The 16,916-nt window shown below is 38.0% G+C and overlaps 1 protein-coding gene across 2 annotated transcripts; it reads left to right on the forward strand.

The window, feature by feature from the left end:
• Positions 1 to 5,379: 5,379 nt before the first annotated feature.
• On the forward strand, positions 5,380 to 16,854 carry LOC139961496 (lysine-specific demethylase RSBN1L-like). 2 transcript variants are annotated; one of them, XM_071960693.1, is made up of 5 exons: positions 5,380 to 5,766; positions 7,261 to 8,338; positions 9,614 to 9,787; positions 12,367 to 12,478; positions 13,253 to 16,854. In XM_071960693.1, exons 1-5 carry the CDS (start codon positions 5,433 to 5,435, stop codon positions 13,739 to 13,741), a joined length of 2,187 nt encoding a protein of 728 aa, XP_071816794.1. In that variant the 5' UTR covers positions 5,380 to 5,432; the 3' UTR covers positions 13,742 to 16,854. The 2 variants fall into 2 exon arrangements, with proteins under 2 accessions (XP_071816794.1, XP_071816795.1); XM_071960694.1 differs by lacking the exon at positions 5,380 to 5,766 and adding an exon at positions 5,841 to 6,122.
• Positions 16,855 to 16,916: the final 62 nt, after the last annotated feature.

Genomic DNA, 16,916 nt, shown 5'->3' on the forward strand with positions numbered 1-16,916 from the left:
GTCAACAGAGAGTTTTTTTTTATGATAAAAGAGAAGTCTGTTCTCGTCAACCAAATACTCAATAGCGGAAGTAGCAGATTTATATATATGTCCAACCCATTACAAGTCGGTGCACCGTTCGTGCAAATATCAAGCTGGTGGTATTATTGGTATATATTTCTATAGCAGTCCCTTGCTTCTTGCAGTCAGGCAGAATACAATCTAAGGTTGATCAAGTTATTTTGGTATAGCCAGTTTACTCATACATTGGGTTTTTCTAGGCACGTGCTTATAATTTAGGATTACGGACATATAGCCATGCTCTAATATCTTGAAATGGTCAATTATTTCAGGAGTTACTATCAGCAGACTATTATGTATTGGTGCGCTATCTTTTATAGGCACGTATTATTTACTTTCCTTTAAGACGCCAGTCGTTTAATAGGATTTCGAAGAAAATATAATAATATTGGCATATTGCAAGATGAACTCATCCGTGCGAGGAATGGATTCAGACTGCCATCATGAAGTTGTATTTTCTTCTGAACCAATATGTAAGCGGCTGTGATCGAATATGTCTAGTCTATTCAGACCATACTTTCAAATGATGCTACTTCTTACGTGGGTCAACATCGGGTGTCAAGTTTCAGAAATGTTATGATGTAACCGCGGTAAGGATCGGACTCATTCCCATGCACACCTGCATGCTTTCCTTTTGAAACATACTTACACGGTCGCGATTCATATATCACTCTAGACATGTTGAAGTTTTTTTTTTTTTTTTTTTTTTTGCAATACTGAACAAATGGTGTCCAAGCGCGCATATATATTCAAAGCAATCACGCTTATATGTGCAAAGCTGATGCTGGGGTAAGCAATAACGGTCAATGTTTTGTTTTTACGGAATGACAATATCGAGCTGTGGCACGTTAATTATATGTAAATCGTTATAGTTATGATAAACTGTTTCAAATCATGGAAAGAACCAATTCCCAGGCTTGTAAAAGGGGTAGGGGGTGGGGGGATCCGGAAAGGAAATGTACAAGTCGATATCTTTTTTCACTGATATGCCTATGCATATAGTAAGAGGTTCATAACATCGTTCATATTGGGTACATTTTTACTTTTTTCTGCAATCTGGGTATTTCTGATAACATACATGCTTCACCAATAAATACCTATTGCAGCCAGGCTCCTTTTCGCGAGAACAAAAGCTATTTCCGTCACGTTAAATATTTGCAGTTATTATGACGACAAGGACACAGTACCTTAAAAGGTAGCCGTGTGATTGAAGTGTTTGCTTCACAGTTGAACCATCACAATCCATTTATCACCTTATATTACACATTGTCAAGTTGTGTTGCAGTTCAATAGTGTGCAGTTTATGCACTGAGCATGTCAGTCTGTGTTCTGCGTAATTCTGATAATCAGAAATGCCTCACTGGAAAACGTATATTGTAGCCTCAATGTTAACCAGAACATGCAAGTAGGCCTATATGCAGGGTTAAAATAACATTATTTGATATAAGCCTATCCACTTCACTTAGTGTGCCTATATATTAAAGTTAATGAACACAGTGTTAAACCTAAGCTTCAAGCATACGTCGTTGTTCTTCTACTAATACCTTGCAATGCACAAGAACCTGGGTGATATTCTAATATACACTGATATTCACATTTTAAGATGCGAGCCTTTTTCTAAAATATTTCGTTTCTAGACACAACGGTCCCGACAAATGTTGACCTACATATACTCATGTTTCTAGCACAGAATATGTCATGTTGGACATGTGATCTCGTCAGTTCTTTATTGCGCATGACACTATTTACCTTAATTACAATATGAATGACAAACCATAATTCAAATGCTAATATACTGAACAGGTTTGTACCAATCTGTATACATAATAGAACTATCATAAGTCTTAAGAATCTTTCGGCCTTTTACTACCGATCTGTATGAAATAAATCTAATATATTTGAACAGGTTACCGAAATATTTGAAATACTCCATATGAACGAATTTGAGAGTGAACTAACGATGTAAATAGAAGTATGTTTGTAAGTTACCAGTAAACATGTCGTATGAAGTGAACTAAGGTGCAATATATAACTGTAGTGATTAAGCTTAAAGTTTGACCGAATGGTATCCGCTTCACTGACACAATCGTGTTTCAGCTGTTGACAAGTGCTAAATCTATGATGATGTTAGGGGAAGTCCCTTGAATTGACCGTTTAATGCTCATTCTCTGGCAAATCGTAGTAGAAGCACACAGCGTCAGAAAGTAAAGTGGATGGCCTACCCATTTTGCAGTATGTGAAGAAAACCGGTCATTTCAGTCAAAATTATTGGTAAAGTTTCTTTGAACATTCAAAACCGCTTTTGTCAGGTATCGGGTGTCTTGGGATGGTGAAGTGGTGAAGCAAGCAGCGGAGCAGCAATATATCAACGAGCCTCAGAAGTATAGAATTTAAATTATTCGCAGCTCATGCATGGTTTTGGACTATGGTGAGCTATTTTGCATGTTTTGACACCTAGATATCACACTCTGCAGGCTAACTGTTTTGAGGAGAGGATTTATTTTTGTAGGTTTTATTCCCCTAACCCAATCACACTCCCCGGATTGGTTTTTATCGGGACGGCCGTGACCCATGCATGCTTCAGTTGATGGCTGGGATTTTGGTAAACTTGGTATACAGTTGTTGGTTAATAGCTGATACATGTATAAGACTAATTTTATTGAGACGATGTGGGCCCTAACAATTTTGGGCTCATTTTTGGGCTGGGTAGGCCCCAATTTTATTTCCACCTCAGATGCACTTTGGGACACAATTTTTTAGCCCGAATTTCTGGGGCCATTCGTGCCCACATGTTAGGGGTTAAAATTTTTGGTGGCAAATATATTTGTCTGCCACTTTGTTTGGGTCAAATATGTTTGGGACTATTTAGGCCTAAAATTTGATCGGCCCAAGTTTTTAAGGGAGGGGACAACATTTTAAATTGCAATAACTCTCCACAACCTTGAACCAGATTGTATCCAAACTTGAAATACATGTGTTGGTTAATAGCTGGTACATGTGGGCATAAATATATTGATATTGGGTGATGACATACAAGACTTTAATATTCCATGCACTTAAATAAAGAACCATAGCGCCTATTGGGGTACTTGATTTTTGCGGTATTTGTCACCGAGCATCTGTCGTCCGCACCGGTTGAATTTAACATAGTTTCACCTCTGTCTGGGGGTCTTTCCGCAGATTTTAGGTTATTGAAACTAGTGGCGTTAACAGGATTGCATAGGTTGGAGGAGGGGCGGGTGGGTTTCAAAATTTCACTCCATTGATTTAGGTATGAGCCTGAATCTAAATGGGACGCCAGAGGCGAATCAAGGATTTGATAAAAGAGGGGATTCTGTCCAAGGGATGTATGTTGAAGCCGACTACCATGTAAGTGGATTGGGGAGACGGACGTCAATTCGTGCATTCTGAAGCATCTTGAGACTATTAATTAGGTCCAATATAAGTAACTCTAAACGTAGGGTTTTGCTCATAAATAATTCGTGTTCTAAAGGTTGAAGAAAGGTGCAAGGGCGTAGGAAACGGGGGGGGGGGCTGGGGGGCGCCAGAGTTACTTATATTGGACCTAATTAATAGTCTCAAGATGCCCCCAGTGAAAAATATGGGGGGGGGGGCGGAAGTATCATTCCGCCCCCCCCCCCCCGCTTTCGCAAGTCAGAAAACCCCTTTTTCATTTCCAAATCAGAAAAAAATCTCATTTGGAGCACCAAATTGCATCTAAGGCCAGGTGAAAATGCAAAATTATTTACAAAATGGAGTGGGTGTTGAAGTGTGCTATATTGCACCAAATTGCATCTGAGGCAACCTGGAAGTGCAAAAAAAAATCCTCCCCTTAGAATCCCTTCCCCAGGCCGGCCATCCGTCTTCAGCCCCCCCCCCAAATTCCCCGACAGAACCACCCCCCACGACTGACGATGGGAGGTGGTACACTGGGCGAAATGTTCAAATGAACTTCTTTCCTTAGAGAAATGTTGAATGAATGGCATGATTTATCTCAGTCGGTTTTTGTAAACACTATATATATATATATATATATATATATATATATATATATATATATATATATATATATATATATATATATTATTATTTTTATTTATATATATATATATATATATATATATATATATATATATATATATATATATATATATATATTAATTACATGGGTAAGCTTTTCCTCAGATTGACAATTGTAGTTTTGATTGTAGTTTTCTCCCTCCTTCGTCCCCTAGTTGTTTTATTAAATGATAAAGTTAGTAACATCAACGACTTTTTGCTTCTTTTGTGTTCTATAGTTGATGGGCCGAAGCAGTCTCCTATCTGTTTATGATTTCTAATTGGTACTGCAAATGAAGGGTCATAGTCCACATTACGTTGGTTCGATCTTGTGACCAAGGTTTCTGCAGTATTTCCAGTGCATGGCATTATTTACTATTCATGTATATTAAGGTTATTCCTTTCTGTTATTGATTCGCAACCAAACCAAATATATTTATTTACATACAGTAAGCTAAACGTAATTACCGGCCTGTTTCTGCTAAAAGAGGACATAGTTGTCCATCTGGAGTTTGCTGTGCAGGTTTGGAACCCATGCTATGGATAAGGAAGTACTCGAGAAGGTCCACCGGAGGGCTACTAGGATGATTAGTTCCTTAAAGGGTGTTCCTCATTATAGGCAGTTACAGCTGCTGAATCTCAACACTTTGGGGCTTAGGAGGTTACGTGGTGACTTGATTCTCTCCACAAAATATGGCTCTTTTGAGTCAGGGAAAATTGAATTGAAAATTCTCAGATTTCTTTATTATGTTTAATAATTTATCCAATGATGAAAATAAAGTTCTCACAAAAAAATGCATATTGATGATTTCTGAAGGGAGACAATAATGAAAACTTGTTGCAAATCATTGTATCACATTTCAAGGACATATTAACAACAATATCATAGTTGGCCTAAAAAAGTCAACATTTTTAGAGCTTGCCAAGATGACGTCATATCCACCAACTACCGTACAAGTAGTAGACGTTCAAGCAGCCATACCGTTGTTTGGAACAAAATATTTAGATACGGGTTACAACTAACGGCGCAGAATATATCTCATTTCAAATATGGTTAAGATTTGCTCAAGTAAATGCGATTCTCAGTCAAAATAAACGTGCGACAATACAGTCCGAATGCAAAGAAATGTCAGCGTTATTGTTTCAGGATCATCCGCCCGAGACAACCACCGACGAGTAGAGACGCTACACAACGGCCGTACTACCTACCAACTAAACGGCTGCAATGAAACATCTATACGTGTTTGACCTTTGGCCTAGTACACTGCATTTCCCAATAAATAACAATGGCCGACTAGCCATATGCAGCAAGCATGAGTCGTCAGGTGAATTTAAGGTACCTTTCCGACAGCGAAAATAAAGCTCCAGAGATTTTAATGAAGTCTGAAGAAGGCGTCGAATCGTCTGAAGACGCAAGTCTAAATTCTGACTCAAATCCAACTAGCCCAGACCAAAGAAAACGCCGAAGAACGAACCATGATTATCGGCGTCTTTCAAGTTCAGGTTACACGGAAGAAGTCTATGGAGACTACAAGCAGCGCTATTCAAGCGAGTCCTCTGATTTATCCCTATCGCCCGTGAGGCAGAGAAGCAAGAGTTTGAGCAAAAGTGATGAAAGAGATACTTTAATAACTAGTGCAATGAATGGTAAGCCTACAACATTACATATGATGAAGTAACGAAGTATTGTGATATTCAAGTACCATCCGTGTTACCGTTGGTTACAGTGTTAGTGTTAATGTCATTACTACTAGACATGAGGTTGCGTACAGTAGTGTAGCACTAAAGATACATTGTACGCAAGGCTAGGTGAGCATTACTGTGCACTTAGTCACGTAGGCGCCAGTGTAACGTGGGTGTAATTCCATGCGAGTGAAAAGTAGTGTACATACAATGTATTTCAAATATGCTTATCAATTTGGTTATGAAGGACTACCATGCAGTATGAATTTTAAACTTCGCACATGTGATGTTCAAGTTTCTGTTCGTTGGATTAGAGCTCAGTAAGTTAAATAGAAGTTACTGTTGGCTATCTACAGTAGGCTGAAGTATATCCAGTGACAGATGCATGCACAAATATACAGTATATTTCAAATGTTATGTTGAACCTAAAGAAAGTATTAAACACACATGTAGGCTTATGTGTTTACTAAAACCTTGTGTACTGTAAGCCTGGGAAATAAACTGTTCATTAAAACCCATTATGCATGGCAACTCAGCAAGTTATACGAGGCATAGAATTAACTCAGTGTAAAATACCTTGTTTGTGTACCACAAGTTGCAACCCCATTATAGGTTTTTTTTTTTAAATACCTAGTGTTTATTTCTTCCAAATTACAAAAATACAAGGAAAATACATTTCTACTTTGATTTGCTATTTCTTCACCAAACTAATCAGTGACTTTTATATGGGTTATACTTGTAAGCATCTATCAGTTAACAAAGGAAGCTATTTAAGGGGACAGACGCTCAGGTTACCACCAGCCTACCGGGATTAGAAAGTGTTGCTAGTATAAGAGCCATAAATTACTCACCTTGGGAGATAAGTTGTATTGAATGTGGCATTTCATTTGATTTTAACAAAATATGACCTTGACATAAAGGCTGAAATTGTGATTTCTTGATTGGAATGACCGTTCCACCCATGAAGGTTGATTTACAGTAAATGTTAATTACTTGTAGCTATTAAGATCAGCCAAATGGTTGAAACCTTAACAGGAAAGAATTTAGTGTTCAAATTATGTGTCTACAGCTATTTGAAAGCTCCAAAGTTTGTCTCTTATACAGTGTACAGTTCCTGTGCACCAAAAAAGTGGTACAGTATTTCATATGTTTTTTGCACAAGTTTGTATAGCAATAGTTTGTTAATTTCCATCCATGCAGGGGTAGCTCTAAGTTTGCTTTGCGACACCGTATTAATTCCCGTCTTGAGTATACTGTAGTAGTTAGAGCCTGTGATATTTCATTACATGTGAATATAACATGGCTTGATGCAACAGAAATAAAGAGCTCTTTGATAAGTTCACTATGTTACAGTAATCTCATAGACATGTAGTGTTGTTAGTCTTCATCTTGTGTGAAGTTTACAACACCCACTGCCATTCTTCTTATTCCATTTGCTTCCTTGTTTGTTTGGTCCAGAGGAAAAGAAGAACCCAGGGACTATTCTTCCTACGTCACCCACAATTCTTCAGCCAAGAATTATCAAGAAAGATGGCTCACCTCTGAAGATTCACATAAAGAAATCTGATATCATACCAAAGCCAAAGAAAAGGAAGCACCATCGACATCACCATCATCACCGAAGCAGTAGTGATCACCATCCATGGGTGGTAACTACCAACATTCCAATGCAGCATGAACACACACATAGAGATGTGCAAACAGACATCAAGGGCATACAAACTGACTTGTCAGGAGTAGGATTGCCTTCAGCTGTTCCTAGGGTACCTCAAGTCAACCATCAGCTCACACAAACGGACGTTGAAATGACTCAGACTCAACCATCTGAGTCCCCTATCTCATCAGGTTTGCCAGAGGCAATAGATACTAAAGTTCCACCTGCTTTCCAAAGACTGGTTGGTGACCTCAGTCAAACTTTCTCAGGATGTCATTCCCATCCAGAGTTTGGGAAGTACCTGCATATTGATCGTCAGCTTAATGGTGGCGCAGCTGTACTTCATGTTTATTCTAATGAAATAGCAGCTCTCGATAAGGAGGCCTTGGATAGGTTTGTGAGTGTCTTTTTTGATTTGGCCTTCCATGAAAGTACGGAGGGCGTCGCAGACTTTGTTATGTCCATAGTGCATGGCTGTGTGAGATCTTTGCAAGAACCCTTGAGTTACTTCAGTAAGAACCATTCTTCTACAAGCATTAAGTCAGAAGTTCTTGGAAAGTCGGACATTTTGACCAAAACGATCACTCAGTATCGAGATGAAGCTTGTAGATCTTACAAACATGGAACACTTAGGAGTGGCCCTATGCTTCAGATGAGTCTTGTTGGGACAGTGAATGAAGAGGTGGGCGGATACTTTCCAGATTATCTCAGTTTGCTTGAAGCCAACCCGTTCTTGAAGTATGCCATGCCCTGGGGTGCCCTGTCTCATGTTGAGATGGATAGCCCAAGTGAGAGTAATGATGGTCCAATTCTTTGGGTCCGACCAGGAGAGCAGATGGTGCCTACAGCAGATATGCCGAAATCACCAAGAAAGAAGAAAAGGTTTGTCGTCATAGATACAATTCTACAGTACGTGTTGTTACTGTTATCTCAACATTTCACTGTGTTACTGTACACACAGTTTCAAGTGTTTGAGTACCATAATCCATTAATAATACATAACATAAGACATTTGACTCTGCTACTGTACACAAAGGTTCAAATTGTTTGAGTACCATAATCCATTAATAATGCATAATATAAGACATTCCACTGTGCAAAGTGTTTGAGTACCGTGATCCATCAATCATGAATAACATACTGTAAGACATTTCACTGTGCAACTGTGCACAAAGGTTCAGTGTTTGAGTACAGTACCATGATCCATCAAGCATAAATAACATAAGATATTTCACTGTGCTAGCCTACTGTACACAAAGGTTCAAAGTGTTTGAGTACCGTGATCCATCAATAATACATAACATATACAGTAAGACATTCCTCTGCAGAATACACATAAAGTAAACTACCTGTACTTTTATCTTGTGACTAAGAGTTATTTAGTAAGGCTACATGCAGAGTAGAAATTAACCACTAACTGCATGAACATGTTATAGTAATTGTCCCTTAATCACAGTGACAGCACTTGTGATGATTCAAGTGCTAGGTACCTAAAATGTATCAAAGAGAACAGATTGTTAGTCTACTAGCTTCTTGCTTTTTTTGAGGGACAGTACTGATATACTGTACATGTCATTGTGTACAGTAGAGAACATCAAATGTAATATATTTAGAAGATGATAAAATTGTCCCCATGATCTATTAAATCTCTATACTGTATATATATGATATTGTCACATAATTTGTAAAACGTGTGGACTGTTAGCCTTGACTCTTTGTGCAGCCTGGTACATGGTTACAATCTGCCTCAGAGGTGATGTACAATAAGCTACAGTACTTTATTACTACTGCATGTATTATCACACAGTTAGTATCACACATACAGTACTGTTTATGGAAGTTGTACATTTACCGTATAGAGAGCACAAAGTCAATTTTTCTGGCTTTTCTCGGTTGGAATAGATAAGTCTGTAACATAAGTCATGTATCTGATAAAACCCTAATTATGTACTGTAGCTAAAATCATTATACGGGTCATAACTACCAAACTTTAAGTTCCTGTTTTCTTCCAGTAGTTCTGCCAGGGCTTTGTTGTTTTCTGAATTGTGCATATTAGCCACATTACCACTGTAAAGTTAGTTAACAGTTTTGCATGAAAGAGAACAGTTTTAATGTCGTCTCTGACAAAATCATCACTTGACATTTGCTTTCAAACAGAGCCGGTGTCAACGAGCTTCGAAACCTGCAGTATCTGCCAAGAGTTTCTGAAGCTAGAGAGGTTCTCGTTGAAGATCGAACCAGATGTCACGCCGATCATGTTGGCCAAGGATTTGATAGGATGACAACAGCAGCTGGAGGAATTTTGAAAGGACTTCAATATGAAAGTGAAAGGTAATTGTACCACAAACTGCTTTATAAGTTAACTGACACCTTTTCCTGTTATTGCATAGTAAATGCTGGTGAGTGTGACCAACACCAGAATGTATAGATCTGCTAGATATCCACTTTGATGGTCATTATGTTTTGTACTGAAAGACAAGCTGCAAATCATGTTCACCTTCCTGCACATTGTTTCAATAACTCCAGAGAATTATGGTACAGTAAGTAAAAACTGTTGTGTTTGTACATCCAAACCAAGGCCGATTGGACAGTTTTATATATTTTTTTTTGGGGGGGGGGGAGGAATATTTAAATGGGAGAGTTTTTTTGGTTCCTTGCTTTTTGCAAAGCAAGGAACCTACTGTATGCATTCAACTTGGCGTGTGTGTGTGTGTGTGTGTGTATGTGACGCTTGGCTTGTGTACACGATATCTCAATAAGGAAAAGATGTATCATGATCAAATTTGGTGGGTGGATAGCACATAGTCAGAGGAAGATCCCTATTGTTTTTGGTGTCCACAAAGGTCACCAAAGGTCAGTTGTGGTCCAAAAACCCAAAATATTAAAACTGCAATAACTCCCGGTGCCAATGTGCGACAAGGTTTATATTTTGGGACAAGTTGTGAACTGGTTAGGGGAACATTTTGAAATTTAATGGTAATGTGATCCAAGGTCAACAAAGGTCAATTAATGATAAAAAACTAGTATTTTTGCGATAACTTGAGAACGAAATGTCCGTTAGGGCTGGGAGTTGCTTCAATGTAATCCAATTGTCGACTCGCATCTGGTTGACCCTTGACCTCAATTTGACCTCTGGTGACCTTTGGTGACCTTTACGTGTTTTGGGGGATTTTTACAGTTTTGATGCTATTTTCAGATGTCAAAGGTACCTTCTGATCATAAATGTCAATAGGTTGACCCGGTGTGACCTTTATGTGCGAAGTTATACGAGGTCAAAGTTATTTTTCAGACATTTAATGCAATAACTCCCACTTCCAAGGTGTGACATGGTTGATATTTTTGGACAAGTTGCAAATGGTATAGGGGAATATTTTCAAACTTAACGGTCATGTGATCCGAGGTCACCAAAGGTCAATTAAAGTTAAAAAACTAGTATTTTGGGGGGAGAAAATGGGCAAAGAAAAAATGTTTGAATTTGTATAGTTTGATGCTCTATTTAGGTCTCATCGATCAAAAATGTCAAAAAGTTGACCCAAGGTGACCTTTGTATGTTAAGTTATATGAGGTCAAAGTTCATTTTCAGACATTTAGTGTAATAACTCCCAGTGCCAAGGTATTACACGGTTGATATTTTGGGACAAGTTGCAAATGGTATAGGGGAATATTTTCAAACTTAACGGTCATGTGATCCGAGGTCACCAAAGGTCAATTAATGATAAAAAACTAGTATTTTTGCGATAACTTGAGAACAAATTGTCCGTTAGGGTTGGGAGTTGCTTCAATGTAATCCAATTGTCGACCTGCATCTGGGTGACCCTTGACCTCAATTTGACCTCTGGTGACCTTTTCGTGTTTTGTGGACTTTTACAGTTTCGATGCTATTTTCAGATGTTAAAGGTACCTTCTAATCATAAATGTCAATGGGTTGACCCCTGTGTGACCTTCGTGTGCGAAGTTATACGAGGTCAAAGTTAATTTTCAAACATTTAATGCAATAACTCTCAGTGCCAAGGTGTTACAAGGTTGATACTTGATATTTTTGGACAAGTTGTAAATGATATAGGGGAATATTTTCAAACTTAGCGGTCATGGAATCCAAGGTCACCAAAGGTCAGCGAATGTTAAAAAACTAGTATTTTGGGGGGAGAAAATGGGCACAGAAAAAATCTTTGAATTTTTACAGTTTTGATGCTCTATTTAGGTCTAACCGATCAAAAATGTCAAATGGTTGACCTCCGGGTGACCTTTCCGTGTGAAGTTATGTATACAAGTTCAAAGTTAATTTTTAGACATTTAATGCAATTAAATCCCAATGCCAAGGTGTGACACGGTTGATATTTTGGGACAAGTTGTGAATGGGGTGGTGGAACATTGTCAAACTTAAAGGTCATGTCATCTGAGGTCACCAATGTTATCATATCTGTTGACCCGCTTGTAGGTGACCTTATATTTCTTACATTTTCGACGCCATATTTAGATCTCAAAAGTGCCTTTTGATAAAAAATCTGATCACATTTTGTGATCACAAAAGTGTTGGCTATAGTGTTGGTTACTTTATGGGTACATGTAGGACCACAATTACTTGGACTATTTGAGCCCAATCTTGCTTGATAATATTATGTGTATTGTCATATATCCCAAGCAAGGAACCACAGTGCCCTTGGGCTCTTGTTTGGGGGGGGGGGGTTGGGTGAGAGGAAGATTTTTGAGAACTACTACAACTACATAAAAGAGACAGGTTATTGACTGTTTACTATCCCCAGAAAAACTTATTTCCCTCTTGACCCCTCCCATTCTCTTCATCCATCCTCCTCCTATCAAGGGAGGACAAAAATGTGACTAAATTTCATAAGACAATAAGACATATCTCTCAATCATACACAAATGAATGACTTAAATTCCCATTTCAGTGAGGGTGAGGTTGAGTGGGATGTAAAGGATGTGGTTGCCTTCCATGCCAGCAGTTTCTTAGAGGTCGCAGAGATGCTTCAGATGGACCTTCATGAACCCCCTGTATCTCAGGTATGAAACAACTTTGTTAAATAATCCACTATAATGTCATTGTGCTGTGATGTTATTGTGTTGTAAAATAATGGTTTCCATACTCCCCAAGTTTACATGTATGTAGGCTACCATGCAGATGTGTAGTGTCTGTGGTAATAGTATCGTAAAGTAACTCAACTGTTACGACATCCTGCATTCTCTCTGCTGCTGTATCGAAGCATGTAGCATCTTCTACTTCTCTCCCAAATTTTTAAAATTTGTTTCTTGTTGACTGTTGAGATGATGCTCCTAGACAAAACCTGTAACTTATGCACTGCTGACCTCCTTTTGGGGCAGCTTTGAGCAAATTTGAGAAAAGAACAAAGTATGTATAACTTTTCTGATGAGACTTGTTTACAGTAGGTAATTGATTACAATGAAATCACAAGACACCATTGTTGCGAAGTTTGTTGTACAGTAGTATGGTTGTTGACAAACTCGGCTTCACCAGTTGGTACAGTGTTCTGCAAGTAACCCAATATGTATGTAGGTGCATTGGTACAAAGATGCCCTGTTAGTATGTTGCACTAGTGTCGAGTGTAGAGCTGCTGATATCACAAGAAAGGTATTTGGGTGTTCTGCTTGCTGTGAATAGCTTTTCTCTCATTGATTAAGAACAGCAATACTGCAGTTATCTTAATGCCAAGTAATGACTTATTTCATATACCAATAATACAGTTATCTTAATGCCAAGTAATGACTTATTTCATAGTGAGTATTTCAAGTAACGTTCCTTGTCATCGTTTTACACAGTGCGTCCAATGGATAGAAGAAGCCAAACTTAATCAGATGAGAAGAGAGGGGATCAAGTACGCCCAAATCCGTCTCAGGCACAACGACATTTATTTCATTCCCCGAAATATCGTACATCAATTCAAAACCGTGAGAGCCTGCAGCAGCATCGCATGGCATGTCCGTCATAAGATGTATTACCCAGAGAAGGAGAGTAGTGAGGACGATAGTAGCAAAGAGGACCATGGTGCGGGAGAAACAGTACCACCACAGGTGAAGGAAGACACAGGTGAGGAGGAGAAGAAGGGCCAGAAACAGCCTCTGATGGAGGTAGAAATAAAACAGGAGGAGGAGGAGGAGAAGCCTGACGATGACAAGATTGTTAAGGAAGTTGTAGAAAGAACAGTGGTCAAGGTAGAGGCTGACGTCAAAGCCCAGCAAAAATCAAAGAATGGTTTCTCTCCTGTTGAATTGTTTCCAGAGGCAGTTGAAATGGGTGAGATGAAATAGTAGTACACTGAATAATTCATGGATGGAAAGCTTCACAGACATGTGGGTGTAGTTTCTTGGAAAAATCCCAAACAATCATAGTAAGTCAAATTGAGCAATACTTATTTCTTTCTTACTATTTTTAATCATCTCAGAGTAAAGGGACCTTGTAATGAAAGCAACCTGCTTTCTTGCACCATGTTCGGAAGGCGATACCTGTCAAAAAGGTGACTTTGGCCTTGATCCAAATCAGGTTGGCTTTCTTTCACACTTTGTGATTTGATCTAGATTAAAAAATGCTGTCATTGATTTAATTACACAACAGGAATAAAAACAGAAAGGCTGGAGTTGATCAAAGGAATGGAAAGAAGGTTATGATGGCCTTGGACATCTTAACAGTAATTGGTTTGAATTCATTTTATTCACTCAACATCTTGCCTTGGTCTCTAGAGTTGTGCATTATCAAGTACTACTGTATCAGACTTTGTTGAATATTGTTTGTAAATATGGAAAAAAGAAAAGATTATTACAATAAATTATTGGACATTTGATTAATGACTAACTTGATTGATTGGATCTGAAGTGGTGGTGCAAAGTCCCTTTGTCTGTGCATTTTAATCAAGTATGTATTTTACCAAGCAGCAGCTGAACAATTACGTACTGTACGTAGTGGGCTGTGTACGGACCAACACAGAATGATGGCTGCAGTATCCACAAACATCGTTTAGATTAAGGCTTAAGGACTTCTGGAATCTCTCAGTTTTTGATACCTTACATTGAAGACAAGTACTATGAGTACTGTACAACACTGTCAGTGCTGAAAACAGATTCATATTACATACATGATACGGTGCAGGTCAAAAAGTTCCTGAAAGTTAAAAGCAGAGGGAAAAAGAGAGAACACAAAAAAGGGATAGGGATGTTTGCTTGTTTAAAAATTCACAGAAACTAGTTTTGTGGTCTTTCAAAGAAATAGCTTCAATAAATGATGTAACTTCAATTATTTATTTTAATGTGAATTTTGGCAAGGTGAATATTTGAGAATTTAATCTTTTATTTATTTCTATGTTGGAGACTTGGAGTGTCATCTCATTTTTCAGTACATGAAGATCCTATAGTTTCTATATTATCTAGGCCATTATTGAGATTATCATGTTTATTTTGTTATAATTTATATTGATGAATGATTGACTGAATGCAGTATTCTGTAGCATTGTTTCAAGGAAGTGTGTATTCCTGTTAAGGTTTTAACTCTAAATTAATTGATGTTCCACAGTGTGGTGTGATGGTAGGTTGGTCGTTAGGCCTGTATCTCATCTACATACTTACTGCACAGTAGTGTAATTGGTTGTCCCATTGATTCTTTATGGGTGGGTAATGAACCATGTGATAAAACCGCTCTGCATTGACCGTGCACACTTCAACCATCCATTGGTGGTGGTCTTCAGGAGACTCTGACTTTTCCAAAAGCAATTGAAAACTTTCAGAACATTTAAAGATTTGTAATGCTAGAGCTTCTGTAACCACTAACAAACATTGTCAACTACAGTAAGACAATCACCTCCCTACTTTGATATAATACTCTGTAGTTGGAGATGTGTAGATGGTAGATAGATTTTATGTGTGTTGCATTTGGCTCAGGAAGGAAATCAAAAGCAGTAGTTGTATGGTTAATGACCTAGAGCCACATGTGATTTTTACTGTACTTATTTCTCTGTGTCTTAAAAGATTTCATGAGTACACTAAACTCACAAAATCAAAACAGTAAATAGATACATGGCTGGAATTGAAGCAATATCACATTAATTCTTCTATAGAGATGTAAGCAACTACTAATAAAGTTCAACAAAGTCAATTGAATAGATTTTCAGAAAACTTTGAAGTATTTGTTTAGTTTTAAAAACCACAGAGATTTTTTAATGTTCTAACAGATGACATATCATTTTGGAAATGATGCTGAAACTTACATTAAATTTGCTGAATTTTTTTGAAGAAAAGATCATGGTAACCAAACTATTATCTTTTGCAAATTTTGGAACAAGATTATTGAATGTGTAAAACTGGTTGAATGTGATATAGCACAGACACTGGTCTGTCTCTTGGTGGTTACTGAACAGACTTGTTTGTCTCGGTTTGCTTGATATCATTCAAACAGGTCTGCGATACAGAATATACATATCTGTCTTTAGGTTTATGCAGTACATAACAAATGTCTGACTCCTGGTGGTTGAATGTGATATAGAACAGACACTGGTCTGTCTCTTGGTGGTTACTGAACAGACTTGTTTGTCTCGGTTTGCTTGATATCATTCAAATAGGTCTGCGATACAGAACATACATGTCTGTCTAGGTTTAATGCAGTACATAACAAATGTCTGACTCCTGGTGGTTGAATGTGATATAGAACAGACGCTGGTCTGTCTCTTGGTGGTTACAGAACAGACAGGTCGTTACCGTGGCTGTTAAATGAAATGCAGAAGGGACATACTGTATGTCTGTCTCTTGTTTTGTTTCATGCAACACAGAATGAACATGTCTGTCCTTAGGTTAAATGCAGTACATATAAACAAATGTCTGTCTCTTATTAGTGGTTGAATGTGATATAGAACAGACACTGGTCTGTCTCTTGGTGGTTTAATGAATTACCAAACAGACATGTTCTTCTCTGGACCGTTTAGTGAATACAAAGTGGACATGTCTGTCCCTTGGTCGTTAAATGCAAAACAGAATGGACATGTGTCTCCTGGTTTGTGCCACACACCACACAATCCTGTTCGTATGCGTGCGTCTATTGTGTGCGATTTAGAAGCCTATGTGTAGGTTGTTAGGAGAAGTAACACAATGCGACTTAGAGTTTTTTTTTAATTATAACTGCAGACAGTAAAATAAAGGGTAACAGGATTATTTGTAATCAATATCATTTGATGGCATCTCCATTCAGTTAGTTCTTTTTTTTTGTACATTACTTAGTATTCCTTTCTTTTTCATATCAAGTTTAGCTCGGATTGTGAATTTGTAAAATAATTTGTGATTCTCGTGTGCATACTGTATTTTATAATACAGATCTCTAGCAATAGTGTTCTGCGTTTGTCTTCGGGCCAACTCAATAAAACAGTTGAATCGTACAGAAAGAATCCATTTTGTCTCTAGTTTTTCTTTGTTTGTTTATTTTTTTGGTTAATATACTCGTACAACG

Source organism: Apostichopus japonicus, chromosome 20, assembly GCF_037975245.1.
Source record: "Apostichopus japonicus isolate 1M-3 chromosome 20, ASM3797524v1, whole genome shotgun sequence".
NCBI lineage: Eukaryota > Metazoa > Echinodermata > Holothuroidea > Aspidochirotida > Stichopodidae > Apostichopus > Apostichopus japonicus.

Excerpts from the sequence above, each read along its gene's own strand:
- LOC139961496 (XM_071960693.1), top strand. The coding sequence starts at position 5,433 with ATGAGTCGTCAGGTGAATTTAAGGTACCTTTCCGACAGCGAAAATAAA. Across the intron at positions 8,339-9,613 it reads TCACCAAGAAAGAAGAAAAG|AGCCGGTGTCAACGAGCTTC; the intron begins GTTTGTCGTCAT and ends GCTTTCAAACAG. Across the intron at positions 9,788-12,366 it reads CTTCAATATGAAAGTGAAAG|TGAGGGTGAGGTTGAGTGGG; the intron begins GTAATTGTACCA and ends TTCCCATTTCAG.